The sequence below is a fragment of the Furipterus horrens genome, unplaced genomic scaffold (assembly GCF_987537825.1).
Source record: "Furipterus horrens unplaced genomic scaffold, mFurHor1.1.pri manual_scaffold_17, whole genome shotgun sequence".
Taxonomy (NCBI): Eukaryota; Metazoa; Chordata; class Mammalia; order Chiroptera; family Furipteridae; genus Furipterus; species Furipterus horrens.
The window spans coordinates 80,429,534-80,457,526 of NW_028327187.1; the positions used below are offsets into that span (position 1 = coordinate 80,429,534).

Below are 27,993 nucleotides of genomic sequence, written 5' to 3' on the forward strand. Positions count from 1 at the left end.
ACCAGCCCAACCACTCCAAGCCTTTGTTTCAAGGCCTAGTGCAACTCTGTGTTCTGAGTCCCAGTCTCCAGTTCTGACTTTCCTCCAATTTAGGTACTGGCCCAATTGACAAAAATTATACAAATGAGGAACTCCTGCTTTGAGAACTAGGAGGAGATCCTAGGTCAGACCCTTCTCAGTGGTGGCCCCATCCAGTGCCACTCTTAGCACACGTCATGTCACATGTCTAAGCCAGTTCAGCTTGCTCTGAAGGAAACTCAGAACAGTGTCTGGCACAAAGTAAATGCTGGATAAATATTCACTGAATGAATGAGATCCCAAACCTTGGGCAGTGACTGAAGGTAGGGCAAGAAGCAGAAAAAGGAGTTCTGAGATCTGTGTGGGAAGAGTGTGCGTTACTCTCTGCTGGTCGCAGGAAGGCTAAGTGGGCTGTGAGTGGATATCCCTGGACTGGGAGCCCCATCCTTTGCAGTCACCCATGTCTTCTGCTAAAGGATTCAGGTTTTCTTTTTCTCAGGCAGAATTTGGGAGGTGGGAGACAGGCGGAATCACAATTTAGCCCTCCTGAAATTCCCAATGCCATCAGAGGACCCTTCTGCTGGACACATCACATACCAGGCCAATCCTAACCTCCAAGCCTTTCTAATGGCAGGACTCTCTTCTGCTTAATCCTTTCCTTCTCATCTGTGTGTCCTTCCTTAGTCTGACCTGACTGACCCTTTGCGGGATCTGACTTTACTGCACTCCTTACCCAAGCCCCCTCTCTTGTTTTTCCTTCATTTCTCTCCAGTGCTGCCCCCCTCCCCCACCACCTCCACTCTGTCTCCAGCTTTTTTTTTTTTTTTTTGGCTCCTGTCTTTTCCTCCTCCTCCTCCTCCTTCCTTCACTGACGCTGAATAATCAGACCTGGCTGTCCTGGTTTCCGGAAATACCCGTGTGTGGGCAGTGGCTCAGCACTGAAATGGGGATGAATTGATAGGGGCTGCTGGGCAGATCTAGGCCCCGATTGCAAATATATCAAAATCCAAGAGTGTAGTCCATGCTTATCTCCCTCTGGGGAAGGGAGGTCAGGAGGTTTATTGAGCAGTGGGGTAGGGGTGGGAATTCAGAGAGCATGGACACAGGCTATCTCATCTCCCAGGTCCTCCTCATCAAAGCGGGAGAGGATAGACTCCTCGTCACTATAAAGTGAGCTGGTTCCCTGTGCCAACAGGTCACTGGCAGCACTGTCCATCTCGTCCAGTGTCAGGCGACATGCATCCGCAATCTCCTGCTTTGCCAGGGCCACAAAGTGTGGGTCTTGGGCAAAGACGCCCAGGCCCTCGGAGATGAGCACCTGGGGGCACAGATAGGATCAAAGTTGGCAGAGGGCACAGCATGGAGTTGAAGCAGCATGCACAGAGAGATCAGTATGGATAAATGATGTACCCATGAGGATGTGCGGGGAAGTCTGAGGGACAGTGGCACACACATCATGCTCAGTAGAAGTTGCAGAGCAAAGGGAGAGCTATGTGTACAGCACAGAGACTGGGGATCTTTTTTCTCTCCTTCCCAAGATCCCCCCTCCTCTCCTTCTCTCCCATTCCTCTTGCTTATGTCCCTTCTAGACTCACAGCTTCCACCAGGCTGTCAACACTGCTCCTCTTGCCATGGCTGGGGTCTGAGTGGGTTCCAGGCACGTGCAGACAGGTGAAGGTGCAAAGTGGCCTGCTGGATTTGCCGAGGTATCTCTCCCTTGTTGCACCCTCTTCCACCAATAACAGTGGGGCATATAGGAGCCGACCCCGCTGAGGAGGGGTTGCCCAGGAACCCTGGATCAGAATAAACATTAGAGGGACAGTAATTGATGGGTGGGGTGTGAGTGTATAGGACTTATTTCTATGCCTACCGATTACCCCCCAAACACAACTGGAGTCAAAATGAATGTGTACAAATTAGACTTGAGTTTATTTAAGAGCATAGAAGATCTGGGTTTAAATCTCAGCTCTGCCACTTACCAGCTGTGCGATCTCTGGTAAGCCTCTCTGGGCTTCAGTTTCCTCATCTGTAAAGTGGGGCTAATAACAGTGCCAATCTCACAAGTACAGCGAGGGATGTGCAAATTCACATGTGCTCTGTTCTTCAGAGGGGCTTGGCATGTAGTATGTCTGATAAATTCAAACTGTGCCACCCTCAGCTCACCTCACCTGTGCCCTGATGGTTCCTGAGTTGTGCCCACGATGATAGGTGCCTGGGATGGGTAAATCTTCACAACTTCCCTGGCGCCGCAGACACTGGATGGTGAAGGAGGGCTTCCGACCTGAGAGTGGGCATGTAGGGGACACCCAGGGGCAAAGAAGAATGTCAGTGTGCGCCAAGCCTTCTGCCGCGCTGGGCTTTGGAGGGCCCTTAGGACCACACATGCTCTCACCTGCAGGTGTTGGGGGTAGCAGACGGCGGTGTGGTGTACGGTGCCCGTTCACATATCTCTGGGGTCTGTGAGATGGCAAAAAGATGGAGCGTGGGGGAGTCTCAGCTTGCTCATCTAAGTAGGAGAGCCTGTATGGGAAGGAGGGAGGGCTAGGGGTGACTTCAGGCCTGAAAATGGGTGATGAGGTGCCATCAATCTGGCCCTTCCACACATGGGCTCATCCTACTTGTCATGGCTGGAGTGCTGGCTCGGGACTTCCTCTTCCTCATACTGTTTCTCCTGCCCTTCAGTTCCCTTGGGCTGAAAATTTCCTTCTTCCGGAATGGTGAAAATGAGAGCCCCAGAACTTCTCCTGGGGAAAGTGAGGCAAGTTAGGCAGATCAGATTCCCAAATATGTGCTCCTGGGTCCCTGGTTCCCTCTCATGCTATGCCCCCCCCCCCCCCACTTACAGAAACACCAGACTTCAAATTTTTTTAATTGGGGGAAAATTCACATAACATAAAATTAACCTGTCATTTTTAAGTGAACATGGGCTTTCTTTTAAGAGATGTTTTTCTCATTGGAAAGACACAACGTTTAAAAAAAAATCAAAGTTGACCTACTAAAGAGACAACTTCGACACAAGAATCGGGGGTGTGTTGAGGTGTAAAAGCCAAGTGTGATCTCATTTTATCCTTCCATGATTCCCATGAGATAAGATGCTATTATTGTTTAAAAATATTTTTTAAATTTATTTTAGAGGGGGGAGGGAGAAAGAGAGGGAGAGAAACATTAATGTGCAAGAGAAACATTGATTGGTTGCCTCTCACACACCCCCACCTGGGGACCTGGCCCGCAACTCAGGCATATGCCCTGACTAAGAATCAAACCAGCAACCTTTTGGTCTGCAGGCTGGCGCCCAGTCCACTGAGCCACGCCAGCTAGGGCAAAGTGTTATTTCGCAGGTGAGGAAATTGAGGACCATGAAAACTAAGTGGGTAGCCCAAGGTCACTTAGTAAATGACAGATTCAGGATTTGAACTTAAACTCATTTAGTTCCACATCATGTGTTTTTTGCATTAAACCTTTGCATTGCCTTTCTCACAGGAATCTCTTAATACACTTTATGCCCACCGGAGCCCTTGAATCCATTCCATCTTTCCCAAATTTCCATTAGAAGGCCTCACTCCTATGTCCCCTGAGTTATCCCCATACAGTGGCTAGTTCCTGCCTTCCCTCACAATCTTCCCCCAGACTCCTGACCATACCTCTGGACATGAGATCCAACCTGGGGCACACTGGACTGTTTGGAGTTGGGAACCATCCCATCATCATCACTGGGCCCAAGGGAGAGTGAATGTGGAAGTTTGTCTCCAGTAGGCAGAGACACAGAAATCATGGAGCTCCTACGAGATGGGGCCTGGGAGTCCATTGGGGCCTGTGGGAGTCACAGGACAGAGTGTTACATCCATGTTGTATCTAAGTCACTTGGCCATATAGTGTGTCTCCAATGAGCTCCCCAGAGACTGGACTGAATCTGGGTCTTGCCCTCCAACAGCAGATGGTAGGTACCAAATAAACACTTGTCTATTGCAGGGGCATGCTTCTCCCTAGAGGCAGTGTGGAAGTCACTTGTGGGATTGAGGGAGTGCTTTACAATCCTGGGGGAATTGAAACTTGTTGTCCTCACTTGGTATGTTTCTGGATCCTTTTCATCTTCCTCCTCCTCCTCATCTGTGTCACAAGTGAGGGCCTGCCGGATCTCAGGACCCAAGTCCTGTAGGCTCCTCAGGCCAGCCTGTGAGTATGGAAAAATAGGGAAGCAGGACAGCTTAGGGTCTATTGAGTCTGCTTCCCATGCAGGAGTGTGGGGTGGAGGAAGAAACCCCTCAGCCACCCCTGACCCTCTGTGAGTCATGGAGCCTCAGTTTTCTCATCTGTGACATGGGCTCCATGGGATCAAGAGGGCAGTAGCCTCTGCCACAATGCTCCCACATACCCCCTCCCACCCAAACTACACTCTGAAGACCTGAAGGGCAGAGGAGGTGCTTGTGGGGAGCTCAGCCCCTAGTAGTCCCTTTTCTTTCCTCCTCCGGAATTTGCGGAAATAGTCCTGGATCAGAAATGTGGCATAGAATTTGCCCACGGTGACCTCTTCTTCTGGGGGAAAGGGAGAGGAGGCAAGGTCACTTAAGGGTTCTCTGACCCTCCCATCCTACCCACAGCATGGACTCCCCTTGCCACCCCTACCTCAGCCAGTGCTCATCTTGTGTTGGTGAGCAATCATCTAACACTCAGAGGCCAGCTCAATAATTGGGATGGGGATGGCTCACCGTCAGCAGGGGGGATGACCTCATCTAGCAGCTTCTGCTTCACACGCTTCCAGACCTTTTTGATGACAATCCGCAGCTCCTGATTGGCTTGCTCCAGGTTCCCTGCACCGGGAGAGGATGTGGGGCATGAGCCAATAAGAAGAGACTTTCACAGCCACTCCCTCACTGTTGGAGGGGCTTCACAAGCTTCTACCACAGTCACCCACTGCCCACATTGGGCAAGTAGGAAATGGGCCTGGAGAAGCCAGTCATCTATACTGAGGTTCAGAGCTAGGAGTGGAGCTCATCACTCCAGTTTGCTCCCTGCAACCTCCCCAGGGACCCTCCCACTCTTGTCCCCCTCCCACCTTCTGTCTTGATCTTCAGGGATGTCCGAACCAGGGCAAAGAGTGTGGCGTTGAATGTCACCATCCCATCTGAGTTGAGGGGCATGTTCATCGCCACAAGTCTCTGTATATACCAGGGACATGAAACCCACTTTGGGCAAATGCCTGAGACGCAGACATGAATGCCTGGGATCAGAACCTTTGATAATGCAACTAACCACCCCCTCCTCATCTAAGGCAAATCTCTGCCCACCCCTGCCAGATGGTGGAGAAGCTGTCTCAGAAGCAAGGTGGGAGTGGGCAAGTGGACAGACCTTGCAGGCCACTCGGTGTGGGCACAGCTTCCCAAATCCCAGAGGTGGCTGGATACGTCTCAGCAGGGCAACCACATCCAGGTGTTTGATTCGGCCCCTTGGGCAAGTGGGGGTGGGTGGGAGGCACCACTGGATTGGAGATAGCCCCTCTAGTCCTTTCTCAGAGCCCCACCAGCTTATTACTACCTCTTTCCACCAACACCCCAGAGCCTTCCAGGGCAGAATTGAAGGTCAGTCATTGGGGAGGACAGAGGACAGAGGCAGTGGGGACCTTGGGGCATCTACTGACTGGGTAGTGGGAGGAGTAGGTCAGAGGTTATGAGGCTGGGGGACTGTGTGGGGCAGTACACTGTCCCCTGGGATACCAGGTATGAAGTTAGAGGACATACTTGGCCCCAGGGTCATATTCAGACCAGGTCCTCTTGAATTCATCGAGGTGATGGGGGCCCAGGATGGACCAATCTCTGGTTAAATAATCAAAGTTGTCCATGATCACAGCCACAAAGAGATTTATAATCTGTGGGCCAGTGAGCAGGGAGGTTAGGTGAAGGGCAGACCAGGGTGTAGAGGGTTGGTGGGAGGCAGAGGTAAGCTTATGTAGTCGCTGGGTCACAAATTTCTGAGTTGATCTTGTTGCTAGGTCAGCCCTTTCACCTACTCTGAAGATCTGGGCTCCCCACCTTATTTGACATCCCCATACCCTTCAGGGCCGGCCCTTATGGCAGTGGGGGTGGTTATGGGAAAATGGTCCTCACCAGGAAGGCACAGAGCATGAAGAAGCTAATAAAATAGGCGATGGCAAAATTGCTACCACAGGTAAACTCCTCTCCAGGGCTGAAGTCAGACTCAGGATCGCATCGATTCCCAGGAAGAGTGGCAAGCATTATCTCCTGCCATGCCTCACCAGTGGCACACCTGGGGATCACATGGGGGTGTCATCTTGGGGGGGAGGCTATGAAGTCATGGCAAGTGGCATTATGGGGACTAGAAAGGTTAGGAGATGATCCACTTCCTGCCAGGGGCTACATCTGGCACAAACAGCATTTTGACATTTAAAAAGCTGGCATGCCATATTTATGACTGTCATGTTCACATTTTACAGATGGGGCACTGGGGCTTAAGAAAGAGATGCAGCTTACAGCCAGAAAAAGGATGGCTGAGGCTAGAATATTCTGACTCAGATCACAGTCAGAAAAGGTCCCAGGCAATATGGATCTCCATGCTGTCCTGTTATTTCTACAGCTCAGGAAGTCTGGGGCCCACAAGAGAATACTGGGGACTGATGTGGTGGGGAGAGGGGTAGATGTCACCTGAACAAAAGCAGCACAGCCTGTGGAAAAGTCTGAAAGTTGTTGTTTCGGTTGATCTGTGTGCCATCCTGAAGAGCTACCTTGCCGAACATCTATGGGAACACGGGCTGTCAGAGGGACAAACCTATGCCCTCCCCCCAGTTTGCCACCCATTTTGCAACCCCTAATATCCAAAGGGTCCTCAAAACCCTGACAAGCAGGCACTGCTGATCTCATTTCATAGGCGTGTGAACTGACTCAGGGTCATCCAGCATGTCTGTTTGTCTTCCCACCCACCAACCCCACTTTCGGGCTATTCCTACCCAACCCCCTTCAGCAGATGAGTGCCTGAAGGAGGCTCCCTAGAGTCTCCACTCACCTGCATTCCAATGACTGCATAAATGAAGAATATCATTGCAATGAGAAGAGCAACGTAGGGCAAGGCCTATGGGGATGGAAGGGAGGATAAATACTCAGGTCCAGTCAGAGAACTATAATCCCCAGAATTCACTGCTCCCTCAAGCCATGGGCCAACTGAGCAATGTGGTCCATTCCCCAAGAACTCATGTCATGACTACGAGTATATTCCAAATGGGGATACAGTATTGAGTATAATAGGAAAAGGTCAGTGAGGCCAAGGCATGTTGGGAATTAAGAGCCTAGAAAAAAGAGAAAACTGGAAATGGTAAGTTGTAGGTGGGTGTGGCACACTCAGATATAGTTCTGGGGCTGGTAAACTGGCAGGCTGAGCGGTGTGAGCTAGGGACAAGGGGTGGTCAAAGGAATGGGGTGGCTACCTGGAAGGACTTGATGAATGTCCAGAGCAATGTGCGGATCCCTTCACCCTTACTGAGAAGCTTGACCAGCCGCATGACTCGGAAGAGGCGAAAGAAGGTGATAGAAATTCGGGAACTGTCCTCAGAGCTCTGGGGTAGGAAATGTGATGTGTATTCTCAGTCTACATTTGCCCCAGTCACCTCCCTGCCTCATGCTTTGGCCTTCCCAACCTCTAAATCCATCAGAGGTCAGGCCCCAGGGTGGTCAAGAAGAATTTCTAAGGACTCCTTAATAAAAAAAAGAAGGGAGAATGGGTGTTGAAAGAAGCAGAAAGTCCCTGTTGAGAGATAGGGGGCTACCTCACCAAGATGACCACCATTCTGGAGGGAGATATGGCCAAGAGAGAGGTGAGAGAAATGATGTGATCACAGGCCCAAATGAACAAGGGGAGAATAATTAACAGTTATAGGGGATAATGAATGGTACAGTCATTATGTAAGGGATTGATGGGGAAGGTTATGTGGTAGTAGATCAAGAAGGTTGTGGGAAAAGTTGGTAATACAGGTGGAAGGAGAGAAGAGGGTATAGGAGATGACAGAGGAGAAATAATGGAACCAATGGAGGAAATTTTGGAGCCAGTTGTTTTATGAAGATGATGGAGATGAGAGAACCCATGAGGGATCCAATGGAGAAGCAGTAGTGGAGATATGGAACCAGCAGTATTGTCAACCGAGGTTATAGAACCATGTAATGTCCAATGGAGGAGATCGTGGAGCCAATGGTGCAGTCAGTGGTAATGACAGAGACGTGAAAGACCCAGTGTTGGGGACGATGGAGTCAGTGGAGGAAATGGAGCCAACGAAGGAATCACAAGAGATGATGGAGCCAAAGCAGGAGTTGGTGGAGATGATGGAGCCAAGGGAGGGGGATGTAGAGGCAATGAAGGCAATAATAGAAATAACAGAGTCATTTTTGGTGATGGCGGAGCCAGAGGGTAGGTTGCAGATGGAGCGAGGGAGCTGGTGGAGGGGGACTTTGGCTGAACCCAACAGAAACTTGGAAGGGATAGAGTTAGCATGAGGAGCACTGAGTCTGCATGAGTGCAGTGGATGGGAGTATGAGTCACCTTCCCATTTGAAAGAAAGCCCTAGGGTTGAGGTGGCGAAAGGTTAGTAAGGGGAGAATAGGTTAGCAGAGAGGCCAGTACTCACATTGACTTCAGTGACGGCAATGTCCACTAAGCTGCCCACCACAATAAGAGCATCAAATGTATTCCAGGCATCGGCAAAGTAATGCTGTAGGCAGGAGGAAAGCAGAGCCCTGTATTCTCAGATCTAGGAAGCTAAGGTAGGGGACCAGTAGTGGTGGGGGAATTGGGGAGATAGGGCCCAGCTTGGACCACATGATGGGCCTGCATCTGGATCCCTCTCATTCCCCAGTCTTATGACTCCCTGGTTGCAGCTCCACTGAGAGCTCTGCAATGAGCTCCACCCCAAGAAATTCATCCACTGCAGGTGGATCTAGGGCTGGGGAGCACCTTGGGTTTGAAGGCGATGATTTTGAGCACCATTTCAACAGTAAAGAGGCCAGTGAAGACCATGTTGAGGATGTCCATGGCATAGTTGAAGGGAGCAGTCTGCTCATAGTGCTAGAGGAGAAAATTAGGTGTAGGGACAGAGTATGAAGCAGAAATCCCCCTATTCCTAACCAAATATTATTTGGCATGGAGCGAGAGCAGTCTGGGGATGTGGTAGCACTATGGGTTGCCCAAACCCCTCACACTATCTGCTTCCCATTATGGATATTGAAGGAGACCAACTCTTTTTTTCATTTGTCAATTACAGTTGATATTCAATATTATTTTATATTAAGTTCATGTGTATAGTACAGTGGTTAGACATTTATATAATTTACAAAGTGATTCCCTTGGTAAGTTGGGTATCCACCGGACACCATGCGTTGTTATTACAATGTTATTGACTATATTGCCTATGCTGTACTTTACACCCCCATGACTATTTTGTAACTGCCAATTTGCACCTAGGCCCACAACTATCAGTTGGTTCTCTGTATCTATGGGTCTGTTTTTGTTGTTTGTATGTTTACTTTGTTCTTTAGATTCCACATATAAGTAAAATCATGATGTGTCTTTCTCTGTCTGACTTATTTCACTTAGCATAATACACTCTAGGTTCATCTGTGTTGTAGCAAATGGTAAGATTTCATTATTTTTATTTTTTTATTATGGATAGCCCAGCTCTTGATTTTCTATCTTCCTTTGCAGCTAATTCTGATCGAGACAAACATACGTCCACTGTTGGTTGGGTGGTTTCTCTGAAAAATACTTTTGCTTTGCAATAAAAGCCTCAAATTAAGAGGATCATCTAGTGCAACCTTCCCTCCTTTTTCCTGCTCTGAATGTAGTATTGATGCCTGGAGCTGTGGCAGTCATTTTGTGACTATGAAGCAACAATCATGAGAATTAAAGCCAGCATACTAAGAATGGTGTAGCAGAGAGATAGAGCTTGGGTCTTTGATGAGCTTTGAGCAAATAACCTACCTCTACACTTCGTGTTATGTGAGGTAACTACTATATTTCATTGACTCTAGGATACACATCTTTTCACGTTTTAGAATCTCTTAAATTGGGGTGCACATTACAATCAATGGCGACTTACAATTGACACCTGTCATTTCTTTTTCACATTCTTAGATTTTTGAAGTCAGGATGCAACTTATCATTATTGGTCTTAGGTTTGAAGAAATGTGGCAAATATTTTTATAACTTAAGTCACTGTCAGTTGGGGTTTTTTGTTACTTGCAGCCTAAAGCATTCCTAGTGGTTTCCAAGGGATTGTGTAGATAGAATAGAATGTCTGACAGGGGTCAGGGTGGGGTGCTCAGACCTGCATGGCTAGAGCAACCGTGTTGAGAAGAATGAGCAGGAACATGAGGTACTCGAAGGCAGCAGAGTTCACAGTGGCCCACACACGATACTGATGTGGGTTCTTGGGGATGTAGCGGCGGAGTGGCTGGGCCTTGAGGGCATACTCCACACACTGGCGCTGCATATGGGTACAGGGCATGAGTGATCAGTGTGGTCCTGAGGCAAGAAGGTATATGTGTGTGTGGGTGCATTGGTGGTCATGGATCAGGGGTCAGAAGTTACCTGGTTTTTGTCCAGCTCACAGTTTTGGTATTCCTGCTCTCCCTGGGCACGGAAGGTGATGATGACAAAGCCCACAAAAATGTTCATCATGAAGAATGCGATGATGATGATATAGACAATGAAAAACACTGAGATCTCCACGTGGTAATTATAGATGGGGCCCTGGTCTTCTGCATGTGCATCTATGGCCTTGTATAGGAGTCTGGAAATCCAGTGGAGGCAAGTGAGGGGATGTCCCAGGCCCCTCAGGCCTGCCCCAGACCACTTATTATAAACAACCCAGAATCTCCTGCTTGACACCTCAAAGTCCCCTAAATCCCCTGACCTAATCATCTGGGACTTCCATATGTACCCCAAGAGATCTCCACCAGGCCCTCAAAGACCCCCAAATCCCTTACACTCCCACAGATCCACTAGTCCCCATCCACCTGGAGATACCCATGCAGTTTCCCGGAACTCCCACATCAACTCCCAAAGATCTCTAAATCCTCTGTCCCATCAACTTGAATTTCCTTCTCCATCCCCCCCGCAGAGATCTACTACTACCCCAAAGATTTGCACAGCTTTCTGGAAACTCCTGAATCCCTTACTCCATCTCTTCTGAGACCCCTAACCAGTTTCCCCAGGCATCTACCTGGTCCCCCCTAAATCTTACTCAATACTCTCTAGACTTCCACTTAGTCCCTCAGAGACCTCTACCCAATTCCTGAAAGGCCCCCACCCAGTGTTCTGATATGCCTACCAGCCCCCAGAAAACCCTATCCAGTCTCAAGGGACCTTCATCATATTCGCAGATACCCTCCCGCTCATCCTCAGCAGATTGCCAGACAGTCCCCTAGAGACTCCTTCCCTGTTCCCTGCCCATCCTGGGGCCCTGTCCCTCACGCAGGCCAGCCTTCAAAGGTGGAGACAGTGAACAGAGCCATCATGGCTGAAAGGACATTGTCAAAGTTGAAATCGCTGTTGACCCAGAGCCGCTCCCGGACCAGGGGCCGTGACACATCTCCATCAGGATAGACGAGGAAGGAGCCCCTGTGGATGTTGCAGACAGTCTGGGTGGGTGGGGAGAGGTGGCGAGCTGTAGAAAGGGGACTGAGGTCTCCAGCACATAGGCAGCAAGGTATAGTGGTGGAGCTGAATAGCCTGGGTTCAAATCCTGCCCCTTCATTTACTGGTTGAGTGACGTTAGGTATTTAACTTCTCTGTGCTTCAGTTTTCTCCATCCGTGAAATAAGATTAATAACAACGTAATTCCTGGCTTGTTATAAGGATTAATTAAGCCAATCAATTAAAATAATCTATGGCACATAGTTGGCACCACATACAGGAGTGGGCAAAAGTAGATTTACGGATGTGAGTATATGAAACACAGAGTTTATTCTTGTATTATTATTTATTAATTATTGTATTACTCATTTGTATTACAACTGTAAACCTACTTTTGCCAATTCTTGTATGTTAGCTCTCATCACCATTATCATCATCATTGCTATCCAGAAAAAAGCAATACAAATAGTAGCCAACTTGGTCAGCACTAAGTCTATGTCAAGCATAGAACTAGGCTTTATACACAATAACTTTACATTGTAGCACACTCTCTGTGTAGTAATTCATTTACTTCTCACAAAAAAATCTTGTGAAAGTCACGTTTTAAAAATCCCCATTCTTCAGTTGAGGAAAATTGGACTCAGTAAGGTTAAGAAATGTAAGAAATTACAAGGTTGAGAAGTCTTATGAGACGGATTTGAACCAAGAATGTTTGACTTCAAAGCCCATGCTTGTAACCATTACCCTCTATAGGTGTCTCAAGAGGGGCATTGTTTGGGGATGGTTGGGAGGTCCAGAGTGGAATGTAGGTAACTGGGGAATGTGAAGAGGGGTTTGGAGAAGATATTGGTGGAGGGGTGGTGGTTCTGAGGGTTTGATGAGATCTGAGGGCCTTTGCAGTTATTGGGAGAGTTCTGGTGGTGTATCTTGTAGCCTTGGGGAGTTCTGAGAGTCTTGGGGGTCTTGATAAAATATGAAGGGCCTCTGAAGTTCTTGGGAGGAAACTTCAGGGGCTTCAAGGGCCTTGATGATGTCTAAGGGCTTCTGTGCTTTGGAAGGGGTCCTGAGCCCCATGAGGGCATGGTCTCTGCCACTCACTTGCATTCTTGGGGTGTGTGTTTGGCCTCATCAGTGCAACTGTAGAATTTCCCCTGTAGGGAAGATATTTGTCAAGCAGGTGTACACTTCACCCCCGCCTTCACCCATGCCTGGGCCTCCTCCCTCCAGTGTTTCTTCCCACCTTGAAGAGCTGCACACCAATGCAGGCAAACATGAATTGCAGGAGTGTAGTTACAATCATGATATTCCCAATGGTCCGGATGGCCACGAACACACACTGCACCACGTGCTGCAGGTACTCGCAAATATGGCTAATGGGCACTGCAGGCCACAGCAGCCATGGGGCAAGAAGTCTGGGCATAGATGGGGCTCAGGGACTTGGGTCAGGAACATGTGGTTGTGGGTCAGGGATGTGTGGTCAGGAACATGTGGTCAAGGGGCAGTGATGTGGGCTAGGAATGTGTGGGCAACAACCAGGAATAAGTGTTTTCTGGCCAGGGATAGGTGGCCACACACCAGGGACTCAGGTTAGAAAAATGTGGCCATTGGTTAAGGAACATGGGTCAGGTCACATGGTCAGTGGTGAGGCATGAGTGGTTAAATGTGGTCATGCATCAATGCAAATAGTCAAACTGATCAGTGATTCGGGCCCTAGGGGCAGGGCAGGGCAGGGCTTGGGTCCTGTGGGTTTGTGTGGGGTGGGGTTACCTTTAGTCCTTTGGCCCGGTTGATGGCTCGAAGGGGCCGAAGTACTCTGAGTACTCGCAGAATCTTCACTACCGAGATGGCACTGGAGCTGGGGAGGGATCAATCCTCATGCCCTGGTTTGGACCTGGCCTCAGCTCTTGGAGGAATGGGGTGGGCAAAGGGTCACTTACTGGATGCCAAAAGAGATGAGGGACACACTGACCACCAGCAGATCCAACAGATTAAACCAACTACGGCAGAAGGAACCTCGGTGCAGGAAGGCCCCAAACACTGTCATCTGGGAGGTAAGAGGTCATCAGACTAGACTCCAGATTTTGGGGATTGAAGGGGTACAAGGGGATGGAAACAAGAGAAGGTGAATTGCAGGGGTGGGTGGGGAGTGAGTTGGGGCAGCTGAGGGTAAGATTAGGAGCCCATTAATTACCTTTAGTAAAATTTCCACAGCGAAAATAGAAGTGAAGGCATAATCGAAGTACCCCAGAATCTGGGGAATGAGAAAGAGGGGGAGTCACTGAGTCATGGCTGAGGGGTATCCTAAGTGTGTATTTGTGCATGTGCATGCACATGTGTACCTCTCTATGTAAGGAAGCATGTCTGTCCCTCCATCCCTCCCTCTCTCCTTCCACCCTTCTTTCCTTCCCTCCCTCATGAACATGAAGGACTCTACAAGGCAAAAGGCTTGGCCATCAGAAAGACCAGGATTCATATTTGGGCTTCTTTTCCTCTACTCAGCTACATGGGTGCCCTCGGCCTGTTAAACCTTTCTGAGCACAGCTTCCTCTTCAGCCGAATACTGATCTCTTCCTTGGTGCTTCTGCAACTGTGCTGCACACACAGTAAAGGCTGACATTATTGCCCTTCTCTTTCTGCCCAGATAGGAGTCTTCTCCTTGTCTCCACCCTGGCCCTGGTTTGTGCCCAAGATATTCCTGGGAGTGCCCCCCAAAGGCTCACGTGGTTACGAAAGGAGTGGCCTCGGATGGGGTCCTCAGCAGCCAGGGAAACACTGCTGAGGATGATGAATACCAGGATAAGATTGGTGAAGACGTGATGGTGGATGAGCATGTGGCAGGTCTTCCTCAGTCTGGCGAGTGGGGAATGGGCCATGGTCAGAACCCAGGACCACACAGTTGATTGGGACTGTCTGAGGGATGCAGCTCAGCCCTGTTGTATCAGGCTGTGCAACCTGCCGGTTGAACTTTGGCTGCTCCCTGGCCCACCATCTTCCTCAGCGCCCCCCACCCCTGCCCCCAGCACTCACGGGTTGGTTTGGCTGAGGCAGAAGAAAGCACTGCCCTCAGGGATGGGCACCACCTTCTCCTTGGGTACAACTTCTTGTAGGAGTTCCACATGCCCTATACCCCCTTCTTCTTCTTCCTCCTCCTCCTCCTCCTCCTCCTCTTCCTCCACATCTGGTACCAGATCAAAAGAGAGAGAATTAATTGAGAAAATATATGTAAAGCACCTAGAACAATGCTTGTCACATGGTAAATTCTTTCTATCTGCCAGAATATCAGCTCCTCAGAGAAGGGATTTTAGTTTGTTTGGTTCATTGTTGTGTCCCCAGCACTTAGAACAGTGCCTGGGACACAGTAAGAGCTCAGTAAACGTGTGTTGAATAAAATACTGCCAACCTTGCAGTTGAATACACGCTATTATAAAATAAAGGCTGAGAAGTTATGCAATAAAACAAAATATTTGTTAATCTTTAATCTCAGTGTCCCAAATGTTGATGGCCACACACTAAGCCCATTATTTTTGAGATAATCTTGGAAACGGCTGCTCTCCAGACAGGAGGATCTCAAGGGTCAAGAGCTCTGCCTAGGTGGTTGTCCCTAGGGTTCCACACCTCCTTCACTTGGCCCTGGCCACTTGCCTGCTTCTTCATTCTTTGCACTCTCTTCTTTCTCATTCTCCCCACCAGGCACCTGGGGACAGGAAGGTGGGGGTCATTGATGGTGGGGGAGACATCAGGAGATGGACACAGGGGAGGTACGGAAGGGATGTGATAATGAAGGACTGAATATGCAGAGGTTGGCAGTTAAAAATACAAACACATAGACAGGTATTGCTGGTAGTATGAGGTGTAGACAGTGTCCAGGTTTCTAACTCACTGAAGTTCTATTCTCCCGCGAGGGCTTCCCTTCAGTGCTCTTCTCCCTGTGTGAGGAAACAAGGAGGGGGCAGTGATTGCTAAGGGTCGCAGCAGATGGGTGAGGCTGAGGGGGAGCACTGTAGTCAGAACAAGCCTTTCTTAGACCCTACGGAACTTCCCTGCTTCCACCCTCATCTCCACAGTCTGTTCTTCTCATGGTAGACAGAAGGATCCTGTTAAATCTTGAGTCTGGCACATCCCTCCTCTGCTCACACCCCTCCCATGACTCCCATTCACTCAAGCCAAAAACCAAAGACCACAGTCTTTACTGTGGCCCAGAACACTCTCAGTTTGGGCTCCCTAGTCCCCCACTTGAGCTCACCTCCTACCACTCCAGAATCACTGGTTTCCCTGGTGGTTTTGTTTTTTAATGTGCTAAGAATATCATCACCTCAGGACCTTTGCATTTGCTTTCCCCTTGCCTTGAACATTCTTCTCCCAGATATTTGCATGGCTCACTACCTCACTTTATTCAACTCTCTGTTCAGCTGTCATTTCTGCATAGAGACCTTCCTTGACTACCTTATCCAAAATAACAATCTTTATCTTTCTCTATTCTTTTATTTCACTTTCTTTTTCTTTGTTACATATTATTTACATGTATTTAAAGTATACTACATATTCATTTGTTTGTGTTTTGCTTGCCTTCCCCAACTAGACTGTCAGTTTTATGAAGGAGAGAATTCTGTCTACCTTGACCCCTGCTGTTTCCTCAGCATCTAGAACAGAACCTGGCACAAAGTAGGTGCTTAATAAATGCATGTTGAATGAATGAGGACTGGAAAGTTTAATCTAGGGGTGGGGATTGCCAGAGTGACTGAGGCATCTCTAGTGGTGTGGGATGTGTCTGGGTGTTCCCAGGTAAGGTTCCAGGGAGAGACTGTCTTGGGGCTGGGACCAGACATCACCTGCCCTTGTCCTTTGCAGTGCCTGCATCTCCGCTGGCCAGGTTGTCCACAGCAATGGCAAGAAACACGTTCAACAGGATGTCTGGAGTGAGCTCAGACTGCAAAGGATGGAGAAGCAGCCTGCCTGTGGACTGCCTAGGTTCCTCTATCCACCAACCCCCACCATCCAACTCTTCCCTTTAGGCTCCAAGGATACAGTTGCCGCAGATGAAGAGAATGATGAAATAGACACACACCAGCATCCCTGGGAAGAAGGGGCCACCGTAAGCCATGATACCATCATACATGACCACGTTCCAGTCCTCACCCGTCAGGATCTGGGGGTGACAGTTCACCATGAAGCTCTTGGGACCTCCTCTGAACCTTAGGGTGCTCCTGAACCACCCATCCCATAGTCTCCAGGTCCCACCTGAAAGACAGTGAGGAGGGCCTGGGGGAAGGTGTCGAAGGTGCTTCGCTTGGTGTGGGTCTGGTCAAAGTTGAACTTGCCCCCAAACAACTGCATGCCAAGCAGGGAGAAGATGATGATAAAGAGGAAGAGGAGAAGCAGCAAAGATGCAATGGATTTCATCGAATTGAGCAGGGATGCCACCAAGTTGCTCAGAGATGCCCAGTGCCTGCAGCAGATGGAGGGGGCAGGGTTGACGTGTTCAGTGGTGAGTCAGGAGGCAGGGCAGGGATCCAACTTAGGATGCATTGGGGTGGTGTCAGCATTAGAAGTTATTTTGTTTCTGGGGTGAGGTGAGAATAAGAAGTGAGGGGAAGGTTGAGACCGGGGTTAAACATTAGAGGAGTAATGGGAGATGAGGTAAGGATAGAGGGAAAATGGAAATTGATGGAGCTCGAATTGAATTTTAGGTTGGGATTAGAAATTGCAACTGAGGATAGTTCTGGTCAAGATGGATGTGTAGGTAGACACACTTTTACTCCTCACACAACCGTAGAAAGAATTACAACCAGATCTCAAAAACAAATAACAACCAGAACCATCAGAAAATCGAGTTATGTGGAAGGCCAACAACCAAGGATTTAAAAAAGCCACATACATTCAGATGGTAGCAGTGGTGGAAGGATGGTCCCACATTCAAAAGTGGTGGATAAAAATCTAGAAGGATACCCTGGGAGTGAGCAATCCCAGCCCCAGGCCAGACCACACAGTCCAGTGTTCCAGTACCAGGAAGATAAACCCCCATTACCTCTAGCTGTAAAAACCAGTGGGGGTTGGAACAGCAGAAGAAAGTGCTGGATTTCCCCCCACTTAAAGTGCACACGTCGTCTTAGAACATACACAAACCCCAGGGCAGCAACTGGAAGGGTGCCAGTCACATACAGGAAGTGGGTGAAGTAACTGGAGATGGGGCAGATGCTGGGCAAATTGCCAGAAGCCAGGTAGTGACATTGTTCCCTCTCTGAGCCCCCCACAACGTAAAAAGCCACAAAAAGTTGAAGCAGGTTTCCACACCCTGACAGTTACCTAAGGCTCCACCCCACATAATTTACAGGTACCTTTGCTACATAGGCCAAGCTACTAAGACAGGGAGTCAAATCAGCTCTACTCAATACACAGAAACAAACATAGGGAGGCTGCCAAATTGAGAAGGCAAAGAAATATGGCCCAAATGAAAGAACAGAACAACACCCCCCCAAAATAACTAAATGAAATGGAGATAGTCAACTTATCAGATGCAGAGTTTAAAACACTGGTGATAAGGATGCTCAGAGAACTCACTGAATACAGCATAAATAAATAAATAAATAAATAAATAAATAAATAAATAAATAAATAAATAAATGAAGAACTGAAGGGTACACAAAGTGAAATAAAGAAAAATATACAGGAAACAAACAGTGAAGGGAAGGAAGCCAGAATTCAAGTGAATGATTTGGAACAAAAAGAAGAAATAAACATTCAACCAGAACAGAAAGAAGAAACAAGGATACAAAAAAATGAAGAGAGGTTTAGGAACCTCTGGGACAACTTTAAATGTACTAACATCTGAATCATAAGGGTGCCAGAAAGAGGAAAGGAAGAGCAAGAAATCAAAAACTTATTTTAAAAAATAATGAAAGAAAATTTCCTTAATTTTGTGAAGGAAATTTATATACAAGTCCAGGAAGCACAGAGCGTCCCAAACAAGATAGACTGAAGGAGGACCACACCAAGACACATTGTAATTAAAATGTCAAAGGCTAAAGATAGAGAATCTTAAAAGCAGCAAGAGAAAAGAAGAAAGTTATCTACAAAGGAGTTTCCATAAGACTATCAGCTGATTTCTCGAACGAAACTTTGCAGGCTAGAAGTGACTGGCAAGAAGTATTCAACGTGATGAAAAGAAAGAACCTACAACCAAGATTACTCTATCCAGCAAAGCTATCATTTAGAATGGAAGGGCAGATAAAGTGCTTCCCAGACAAGGTAGAGCTAAAGGAGTTCATCATCACCAAGCCATTATTAGATGAAATGTTAAAGGGACTTATTTAAGAAAAAGAAGATCAAAACTATGAACATTAAAATAACAAACTCACAACTATCAACAACTGAATCTAAAAAACAAACAAACAAAAAACCTAAGCAAACAATCAGAACAGGAACAGAATCATAGGCATGGAGATCATTTGGAGGGTTATCAGCTGGGAGAGGGGAAGGGGAAAAAGGGAGAAATGGTGCAGGGATTAAGAAGCATAACTGGTAGGAACAAAATATACAGGGAGATGTTAAGAAGAGTAGAGGAAAGGGAGAAGCCAAAGAACTTACACTCACAACCCATGGACATGAACTAAAGTGTGTGTGGGGGATTGCTGGAGGGAAGTGAGGTACTGGGCCGAGGGGGGAAATTGGGACAACTGTAATGGCATAATCAATAAAATATACTTAAAATCTATTCATATCAACATGAATAAATTAAAAAACAAAACAAAACAGAAATTGCAACTGAGGTTGAGGTTGGGGTTAGGAGTTGGGGAGTATTTGGAGTTGTAGATGACTGAGTCGGAAATGAGATTGGGTTTGAGGGTTGGGACAGAGGAGAGGATGGGTATAAGATTGGGTCTGCGACGAAGAACAGGGTTGTGTTTGGTGATAGATTGATGGTTAGGAGTTAAGAATGTGGGGCTTGTGGTTAGTGATGCGGATGAGGCTGTGAGTTAGGGATGAGGTGGAAGATGTGGTTGGGATTGGATGTTAGAATTGTAAAGGAGTTTGTGCATGACAAGTGGTTGGGGATTGGGCTTGAGATGGTGTTATAATTGGGGGTTGGGATGGGGTTTGGGTTGGGCATGAGTATGGAGTTGAGTTCAGAGACAGGGTTGAGGTTGAAGAACTTGAATCATCGTGAAGGCAGAAACTCGTGTTTGCTTTGATTCCTGGTGCTTCTCTAGGGCTTGAAAAGATGCCTGGCACACAGCACGCACTCCATGGATATTTGCAAATTAAACGGTGATATGGATAAAGTTATCATTGGAGCTGAGGTGGGGACTGTTGGGGTGTGTTTGGGGATCCAGTTCTCCTTCTTAGACACACACACACACACACACACACACACACACCTGGTGACCTTAAAGATCCTGAGGAGTCGCACACATCGGAGCACCGAGATGCCCAGGGGCTGCATGGCTCCTACTTCCACCAGTGTAGTCTCCAGGATGCCCCCACAGACTACAAAGCAGTCAAAGCGGTTGAAGAAGGAGGAAACATAGGCAGAGGGGCCCAGACCATACAACTTGAGAAGCATCTCCACCGTGAACAGACAGAGCAACACTTTGTTGGCATACTCTGTGGGGAGAGGGGGAGGGGCTGGCCAGTTTCCATGGTGACATGTGGGAAGGCAGGGCCATGGGGGATCTGGGGTAGATAATGTCAGACCAAACATGGGCTGGGGGTGGAGTTAGGATTGGAGTTTGTAGGTAAGAGTGGTTGAGGTTTTGAGGGGCTTGGAGCTGGGGTGAGGGGCAGAGTTGGGGTGGGGCCTCTGTTGGCCTCTATGAGTCTAGAAAAGCTCCAATTCAAGGGCAGACTTAGAGTCTGAGTTTTAGTTAGGACTGGGGCTGGTTTGATGATTGAGGTTAGAAGTGAGCTCAGTATTAAGGTTGCGGTTGAGATTAAAATGAATACTAGTTAGGGCTACCACTTATAAAGTGTTACTTCATGTGGGCCAGGCAATGTTATAAGCACTTTTCATTTTAATTTAATCCTCCCATCCATCCCATAGAGTGAATACTATTACTAGTGCCATTTTGTATATGGGGAAATTGAAGTACAGAGGAGTTAACTTGTCCAGTGTGGTGTTAAGAGCCTGGACTCGAGCCAGGTGGCCTAGATTTGCCACTCACTAGCTGAGTCCTGGGGTTAGTCACTTAACTCTTCAGTACCTTCGTATTCACTATTCTGTGCCTTAATACTTAATTCTCATAAAGTTGTGGTGAAAAGAAGTTGAATTAGTACATGTAAAGCACTGAGCATAGAGCTTGACACACACAGCAAGCACTACATAAGTATAAGCTACAAGATGGGATGGGACAAGCGAAGGTTCCTGCAATTACTGTGTGAAAGGCAGTGTCTGGGGGTCTGAGGCACTTGAAAGATCCTGCATCAGTGTTTCTGGGGTGGAGGGAATTGGAGGCTGGGGTAGAGGGCTGGCAGGCTGAGGGCCGCACCCTGGGTCTGGGTGAGCCATATGGGCTGCCCATGGTGCTCTGAGGCGATGGTCAATGTGTTGAGGAAGACGAGCAGCAGCACAGCCCAGTAACAGACATTGGACTTCACAGCCCGCCGGCAGCATGCCCTAAGGCCCCGGTTGGCTCGACGGAGGCGGTGGCTGGGAGGAAAGGAGAACCCACTGGTTGAGATCACCTACCTCAGCCTGTCCTGGGGGACTCAGGTGGGAATCATAATGTCTTGGGGTCCAGGAATCACATAACTTCCCCCAACTTACCAGACCCTGGTTTTCATGATCTTGTTTCTGCAAAAGAAGAGGATGGGAGGTGGGTGTCATAGGGGCTAAGGGGCTGTCAGTGCCTGAGGTCAGAGGTCAGGGGCTGAGGTCAAGCTTGGAAGTTAAAGAAAGCACTGGAGTGAAAGTCTGCACTGGGTTTTCTGCTGGTCAGGGGTCAAGGACTTGGGGCCCTCACAGGCACTGTGTACAACTGGCCAGAGGCCCCTCTTCCTCTTCCTTATTGCCTGGAGTCTCTGCCATCGAACCGGTGTCACTGGCTGGCAAGCTGGCTGTGGGCAGGGTGGGAACAGAGGTTAGCACATAAAGATACCTGGGTTCTAACTGTGGCTTTCACTTCTGCCTACCCATCCTGCCCCCCTCCCCAACCTGGATGGACCCCCACCATGGCTGCTGGTGGAGTGTGTGGAGCAGGTGGAGTGACTGAACCAGCGCAGACGCCCATGTCTCCTATTGGTCAGCTCTTCCAGTTGTGGCCCTGTGGGGATAGGGAGGACAGTTGGGGAGCATAGCCTGAGGTGGGCTTAGGGCCTGTGTATGGGTCGAGGGGTTACTTGGAATCTTTGTTTTGGGTACAGTTGGGAAGGGGATCTGGTTCTGGGTCTGCGTTCTGTATCCTATGCCACAATTGAGGGCTGGGCCAAGGGTTATTGCAGGTGGGGATTGGGTCTCAGGAAGGCAGCCCACATCTGATGCCTGCATGGAGCAGGGAGTGGGCCAGATTGGGGTTGCCTACGGTGGCCAGCCCTGCCCTCTTCAGCCACAGAACCAAAGTTGCCATCAGCTGAGTAGTCTTCAATGTCTAGCTCCTCTGCCTGCATGATCCAGTCCAGGTAGCCCCGTAGGTCCTCCTCCAACTGCTGTTTCTCCCGCAGCTTCTGGAATTCCCCCCGTGCTTTTGCTTTTTCTCTCTCCTTGGAGAACTCCCTGAAGGAGAATAGAGGGTGAGTTGGAGGAACCACCCCTGCTCCCTCGCCTTCCCCATTCCAGCTACACTGACCTCTTTGCTGTTCTTTGAATATGCCAAGCACATTCTTGCTTTGGAGCTTTCACACTGTCCATTCCCTTTGTGTGGGGCACTCTTTCCTCAGATAGTGACATGGCTCATTCCCTCATCTTTTTCATATTTTACTCAGATAACACCTTCTTAAGGAGGCCTGTCCTGACTGTCCTTATTTATAACCACAAAATCTCCCCTTTCCCATTTTTTGGCTTTGCAAACATGTTTTTATTATCCACAATAAAAAAAATTAAAAAAGGAATAAGACCAATTAATGTATCTTTAACTGCAATTTTTGCAAATGTGACATAAATCCAAAACATATTGTAGATTTGATCAAAATTGATATGCAAATGTTTTTTCCCTGTTCTGCCATCTTGGCCAAAAGCCTTCCCATTCCTATTTTACCCTTCCTTTCTTTTTATAGCACGTATTCCATATAAAACACTACATGCATATTATTTATTGTGTATGTTGCTATAGTCTGTCTCCCTTCCTCCCTCTGAATGTAATATCCGGGAAGGCAGGGATTTTTGTCTCTTATTCTATTCCTAAAATGATGTTTTGCATATAGTAGATGCTCAATGTTGACTGAATGAATGAAGGGTTGTTTCAGATGGGTTTTGAAGGTTGCCTAGGAGTTATACAGGAATTAAAAAAAAGAGACAGAGGTTGAGGGACAGGATGAGGGGAGTGTCTAGGCTCCTCACCCACTCAGGACGCCAAGTACAAGGTTGAGGACGAAGAAGGACCCAAAGATGACGAGACTCACGAAATACACCCAGGGCAGCTCATACCCCATGGCATCCTGCATCTGGGGAGAGAGAGGGCATGCATCCCTCAGGGGATGCTGACATTCCTGCCTGAGTTCATGGAGGAAAGGCAGGTGCAGCCTATGAACTGTGTGCCTGCCTCCCACCTCACCCAGTAGAGCACGTCGGTCCAGCCTTCCATGGTGACACACTGAAAGACAGTCAGCATGGCGAAGAAGAAGTTGTCGAAGTTAGTGATGCCTCCGTTGGGCCCTGCCCAGCGCCCTCGGCACTCGGTCTGGTTCAGCGTGCACACACGCCCTGAGCCAGAAGACGCACATGGCAATGGGTCTTCCTCTGCTTCCATTTCTGCGGGAAGAACGGAGCTCTGGGCTCCGAACCACACCCTCCCTCATTTGCAGCCACCTCTGTAGCTCCGCTCCCCTGGAAAGTTCAACTCAGGGTCCTAGATTTTTCTAAATCAAGGACAACCCTTAGTCCTGACTCTGCCAGGTCAGGATTCTGAAGCACTGGGAAGCTGAGTCCTTACTGCAGGGATCTGGGGAGTGGGACTAAATCTTGGAGTAGAATTTTGTAAATAAGAGTGAGGCATCAGCCCTGGCTGGTGTGGCTCAGTGGATTGAGAGCCTGCCTGCTAACCAGAGTCCCCATTTCAATCCCCAGTCAGGGCACATGCCTGGATTGCAGACCAGGTCCCCAGTTGGGGGTGCGAGAGGCAACCACACATTAATGTTTCTCTTCCTCTCTTTCTCACTCCCTTCCCCTCTCTCTAAAAATAAATAAATATAATACTTTTTAAGAAAAAGAGTGAGGCATCAGCCTGAGGGCAGAGTCTTGTGAATTTTGGAGGGTCTCTTAAAAAGGGGGTGGAGACAAGGCTTGGGTTGGGGTCCTGATGAAGGGGTGGAGTATATGGGGCCAGTCCTGGAGGGCGGAGTCTTGTGATAAGGAGGAGCTATTAGTGAAAGGGGCAGTTGTAGTCTGGGATTGGGGGCAGAGTCTTCAATATATGGGTAGGGGTTGTTTATCAGGGGTGGAGCCTCAGCCTGAGGGCGGACTGTTGTGAATGTGGGTTTCCTTGAGAACAAGGTGGGGCCTAGGAGCTAGTGGAGGGGGCGTGTCCTGTCTCGGGAAGGGTGGGTTGGCTGACCAGATCCCAGGAAGTAACACGTCTTGTGCATGCGTCCGAGGAACAGCTCAAGTCCGATGATGGCATAAATAATGATGACGAAGAGCACGAGTAGTGCGATGTGCAGAAGCGGCACCAGCGCCTTCATGATGGAATTGAGCACTATGTGCAGGCCTGCGGGGAGCGAGGGCTGGGTGAAGTAGGAGTGGGGTCCATTCAGTCTTCCGCCCTACCTCCAACCCTGGAGGGGGGGAGCGTTACACTCACTCGGGACCCCAGACACCAGCCTCAGTGGCCGCAGCACCCGAAATGCCCGCAACGCCTTCACATCGAAGCCCCCCGGCTTCCCCCCGGTATGCGGAGCGTCCCCAGGCCGCCCAGGGCCCTGCTCCAGCAGCACGCTGAACAACCTGATGGGGGAGCAAGGGATGAGGCGGGGACGGGGGGTCAGGCTTTGGCACCTCCTCCCATCCCTCCCCTCTCCTCAGGAAAGCACAAGTCTCTAACTGCAAATGTAAATAGGCTTAAAATATGTTAATATTCCTTATTCTGACTGTTGAATGGAAGCAGTTTAAAGTGGTCGCTTCCCTGAGCCCCGAATTCAGCCGGCTTGGGGTGGGAAGTTGAACTAGGGTGGGGGTGTCCCCCGCAGACGCGCACCCGACCACAACGATGATGAAATCAAGTAGGTTCCAGCCATTGCGGATGTAGGCGCTAGGATGAAGCACCAGCCCGTAGGCCACGATCTTGAGCACGGTCTCTACAGTGAATATCACCAGAAATACGTACTCCACCTGCTCCTGGGGGCGGAGCCAGAGGTCAGGGTGTTATTTGGGCTAGGGATTGGAGGTGACTGGAGTGGGGATAAATGGCGTGGCCAGGACTGAGGGTGGGGCTGGGCAGGGGTGAGTCTTCTGGGTCAGAGAAGGGTGGGGCCTGGCTGGAAGGTTAGAGCTGTGGTTCTACTGGATCTGTATCTGAGGGTGGGGCAGGGTGGAGCAAGCCTCACCAGGTTGTGGTTGGCAGTGTTGGAGTCGTCTTCTGGGAAGGGAATGTAGACCCCCAGGGCCACGCAGTTGGCAAAGATGGTCAGCAGGATGAGGATGTCGAAGGGCCTCAGGTGGACACAGTCAAGGCCCATGCAAAGCAGCCTCAGAACCCCCACATTCCTTTGGGGCTCTCCCCACCCAATGCTCACCCTTGATCCCAAGGTGACCAGCCCTGACATTCCCAACCCCTACCCCGACCAAGACCTCTGAAAAACTTAGCCATCCTCAAATCTTGCTGTGGTTTAGTCTTTGACTCTTGAACTCACAGTGACTGACTTTCACTTTTCTCAACTCCCCCCTTGAAGCCAGTAGTACTTGACCCTTGATTTCTGGTGACTTTAGCCCTCCTCCATTCCAGCCCTGACCCAATCATTGACTCTTAGTACCCTGGTGACCCTCACCCCTGAGGCCTGCTTATGGTCTTCCAGGATGCTTCCACTCCACAATGCTGATGCAGGATCGCCGCAGAGGGTTGGCCAGGGTGAGGCAGAAGAGAGCTCGGGGTGACCGCTGGGCACTGGCCACTGCCACTGTCTTGTGCTTACTGTGCTGAGCCTTTCGTTTAGGGATCCCCAGTCCTGATACCTCGCTGATTTCACCTCCTGATTCTGAAGGCCCAGGGCACAGCCCCCATTCAAGACCAGGACCTGCCTCATTGGCTGGACTGGGCTCTGGAGTGATGTCTGTGTGGAGAAATCAACTCAGGACTGACAGGGCATTGGGGCAATCATGGCTGCCTCCTCCCTGATTCCATCCCTTTGTCTGAGGGAAGGAGGAACGAGCATGTAAAATTAGGAAAAGTTAGGGGTACCTGAGTTAAGGATTAGGGAGTAAGGGTTAGTGTTGGAATTGACTGGGGGTAGAGAGAGAGTTATAGGGAAGTGAGGGTGAGATTATATTTCCAAGTGAAGTAGGGTTTGGTGTATAACTGGGGGTAGAGTTTAAATTGGCATGGGATACTATTAAGTTTATAGCTGAAGGCAGATTTAAGGTTAAATTCAACCAGTGGATTTTTGGGTTGGGTTTAAATACTGGTGGGAGTGGAGTGTGCTTGAGTTATGATTAATGGTTAGGAGTGGGTATTTGGATGAGCTGGGATTAGAATTAGAATCAAAATTGGGGCTGAAGTTAAGTTTGGATGGGATCTGAGTTTTGCACTGAGGTTATAGCTAAGGCCATTCCCAATCCCCGAAGCCTTGTTTCAACCTATGAGGGGCAGTAGATTGACCTGGTTAAGAGCCCCAGCCTTGGCCCTGACCAGCGTGGCTCAGTTGGTTGAGCATCATCCCGCAAAGCAAGAGGTTGCCAGTTTTATTCCATGTTTCTCTCCCCTCCCTTTCTCCCTCCCTTCCCCTCTCTCTAAAAATAAATAAATAAAATATTTTTTTTAAAAAAAGAGCCGAAGCTTTGGAGGAATAAAGCTCTCTGAGTTTAAATCCTGGCTTTACCACTTGGTAGCTGTATGTGGCCTCGAGCAAGTTATATAACCCCTCTGAGGATCAATTTCCTTATCTGTATAATGGGATGATAATAAGAGAAACTACATCATAGGGTTGTTGTGAGGATTACATTAGTTCAATATCCAGAAGACTGTCTGGCACATAGTATTATTTCCATTTTGCAGGTGAGGAAATTGATGTAAAAAGAGAGGTTAAGTGATTTGATGAAGGGGCTGAATTTGGAGACAAACCTGGGAAGACTGACTGCAAGCCCTCACAACTTACCACCACCATTAAATGTGTGTTCTCTCTTTCTAAGTTCTTTTGCCCTTAAAAATGGATCTGCACTCTTTCTGGAAAGTCATAGAACTACTCACTAACAGTATTGACATCCAAGGGTTCGGGTTGAGGTTAGGTGACTTTAGAGCTCAAGGTAAGGTCTGTATCCATGTTGGGGTTTGGATTCTAACAGAGGTTTGCCCTCTGGTTGGTAAGGTTTATGTTAGGATTAAGTTTGGGGCTAGCTTTGGAATTGAAGATGGGTAGGTGATAGGATAGGGGCCGGGGCCAGGATTGCAGGTGTAGGGGTTCAGCTGGGAACTATGGCTGTAGATGGGGCCTGGAGGCCATAGAGGGCAGTGTCTGGGTCAGGCTGAGCTTCTCTGGTTGGAGGTAAGGCTGTGTTTGGGGCTGGCTGGGAGGAGAACAGGGTGATTTTAGTCACCTGGTGGCTCTCCAAGGGTGGGGTCCCGATGGGCAGTGGGTGAGTGAGAGGGGCCAAGGGTAGAGCAGAGCCCAGACTTGCTCAAAGGGCCTGCAGGGGTGGAAGGCTGCTCTCACCTTTCTGGCCTTCAGATGTCGACATCCTCCTTTCAAGGTTGAAGTGCCATCTGCAAACAGCCACCCCTTGCTTTACCCAGCTTTGAAGGGATTAAGGTCACAGGGCGGGGCCATAACAGGTCTGAAAGGGAGTGTGAGCAGGGGCGAAGATGGGACATTTGTGAACCAGAGCCTGGCAACAGAAAAAGCATTGACTAAAAAAAAAAAAAAAATTCTTTTTACAAAATATATACCAGCACAAAACATTCAGAAACTAAAATGAGAAAAATGATATCATTTTTCCAACGGTATTTGACATTTGAAGTACATAGCAATAGATCTAACATAATATATGTGTGA

General features: G+C 48.7%; 1 protein-coding gene across 1 annotated transcript; it reads right to left on the reverse strand.

Moving 5' to 3' along the window:
* Positions 1 to 1,105: 1,105 nt before the first annotated feature.
* Positions 1,106 to 27,679, reverse strand: CACNA1F (calcium voltage-gated channel subunit alpha1 F). The gene is made up of 48 exons (XM_090264099.1): positions 27,655 to 27,679; positions 25,809 to 26,058; positions 25,336 to 25,441; positions 24,987 to 25,126; positions 24,594 to 24,736; positions 24,348 to 24,500; positions 23,349 to 23,545; positions 23,135 to 23,238; positions 22,161 to 22,351; positions 21,810 to 21,902; positions 21,603 to 21,696; positions 21,407 to 21,433; positions 21,129 to 21,289; positions 20,022 to 20,247; positions 16,885 to 17,092; positions 16,672 to 16,792; positions 16,476 to 16,557; positions 15,527 to 15,572; positions 15,289 to 15,340; positions 14,674 to 14,824; positions 14,367 to 14,496; positions 13,838 to 13,897; positions 13,584 to 13,690; positions 13,414 to 13,501; positions 12,887 to 12,994; positions 12,745 to 12,797; positions 11,485 to 11,631; positions 10,600 to 10,801; positions 10,337 to 10,495; positions 8,968 to 9,078; positions 8,642 to 8,725; positions 7,790 to 7,810; positions 7,451 to 7,579; positions 7,033 to 7,098; positions 6,675 to 6,766; positions 6,120 to 6,279; positions 5,754 to 5,881; positions 5,365 to 5,461; positions 5,072 to 5,174; positions 4,725 to 4,826; positions 4,421 to 4,551; positions 4,082 to 4,189; positions 3,660 to 3,829; positions 2,655 to 2,762; positions 2,411 to 2,538; positions 2,187 to 2,299; positions 1,614 to 1,811; positions 1,106 to 1,336 (listed from the first exon to the last, which is right to left on the reverse strand). The coding sequence occupies exons 1-48, from the start codon at positions 27,677 to 27,679 to the stop codon at positions 1,106 to 1,108; spliced, it is 5,904 nt and encodes a 1,967-aa protein (XP_090120225.1).
* Between the last annotated feature and the right edge of the window lie 314 nt (positions 27,680 to 27,993).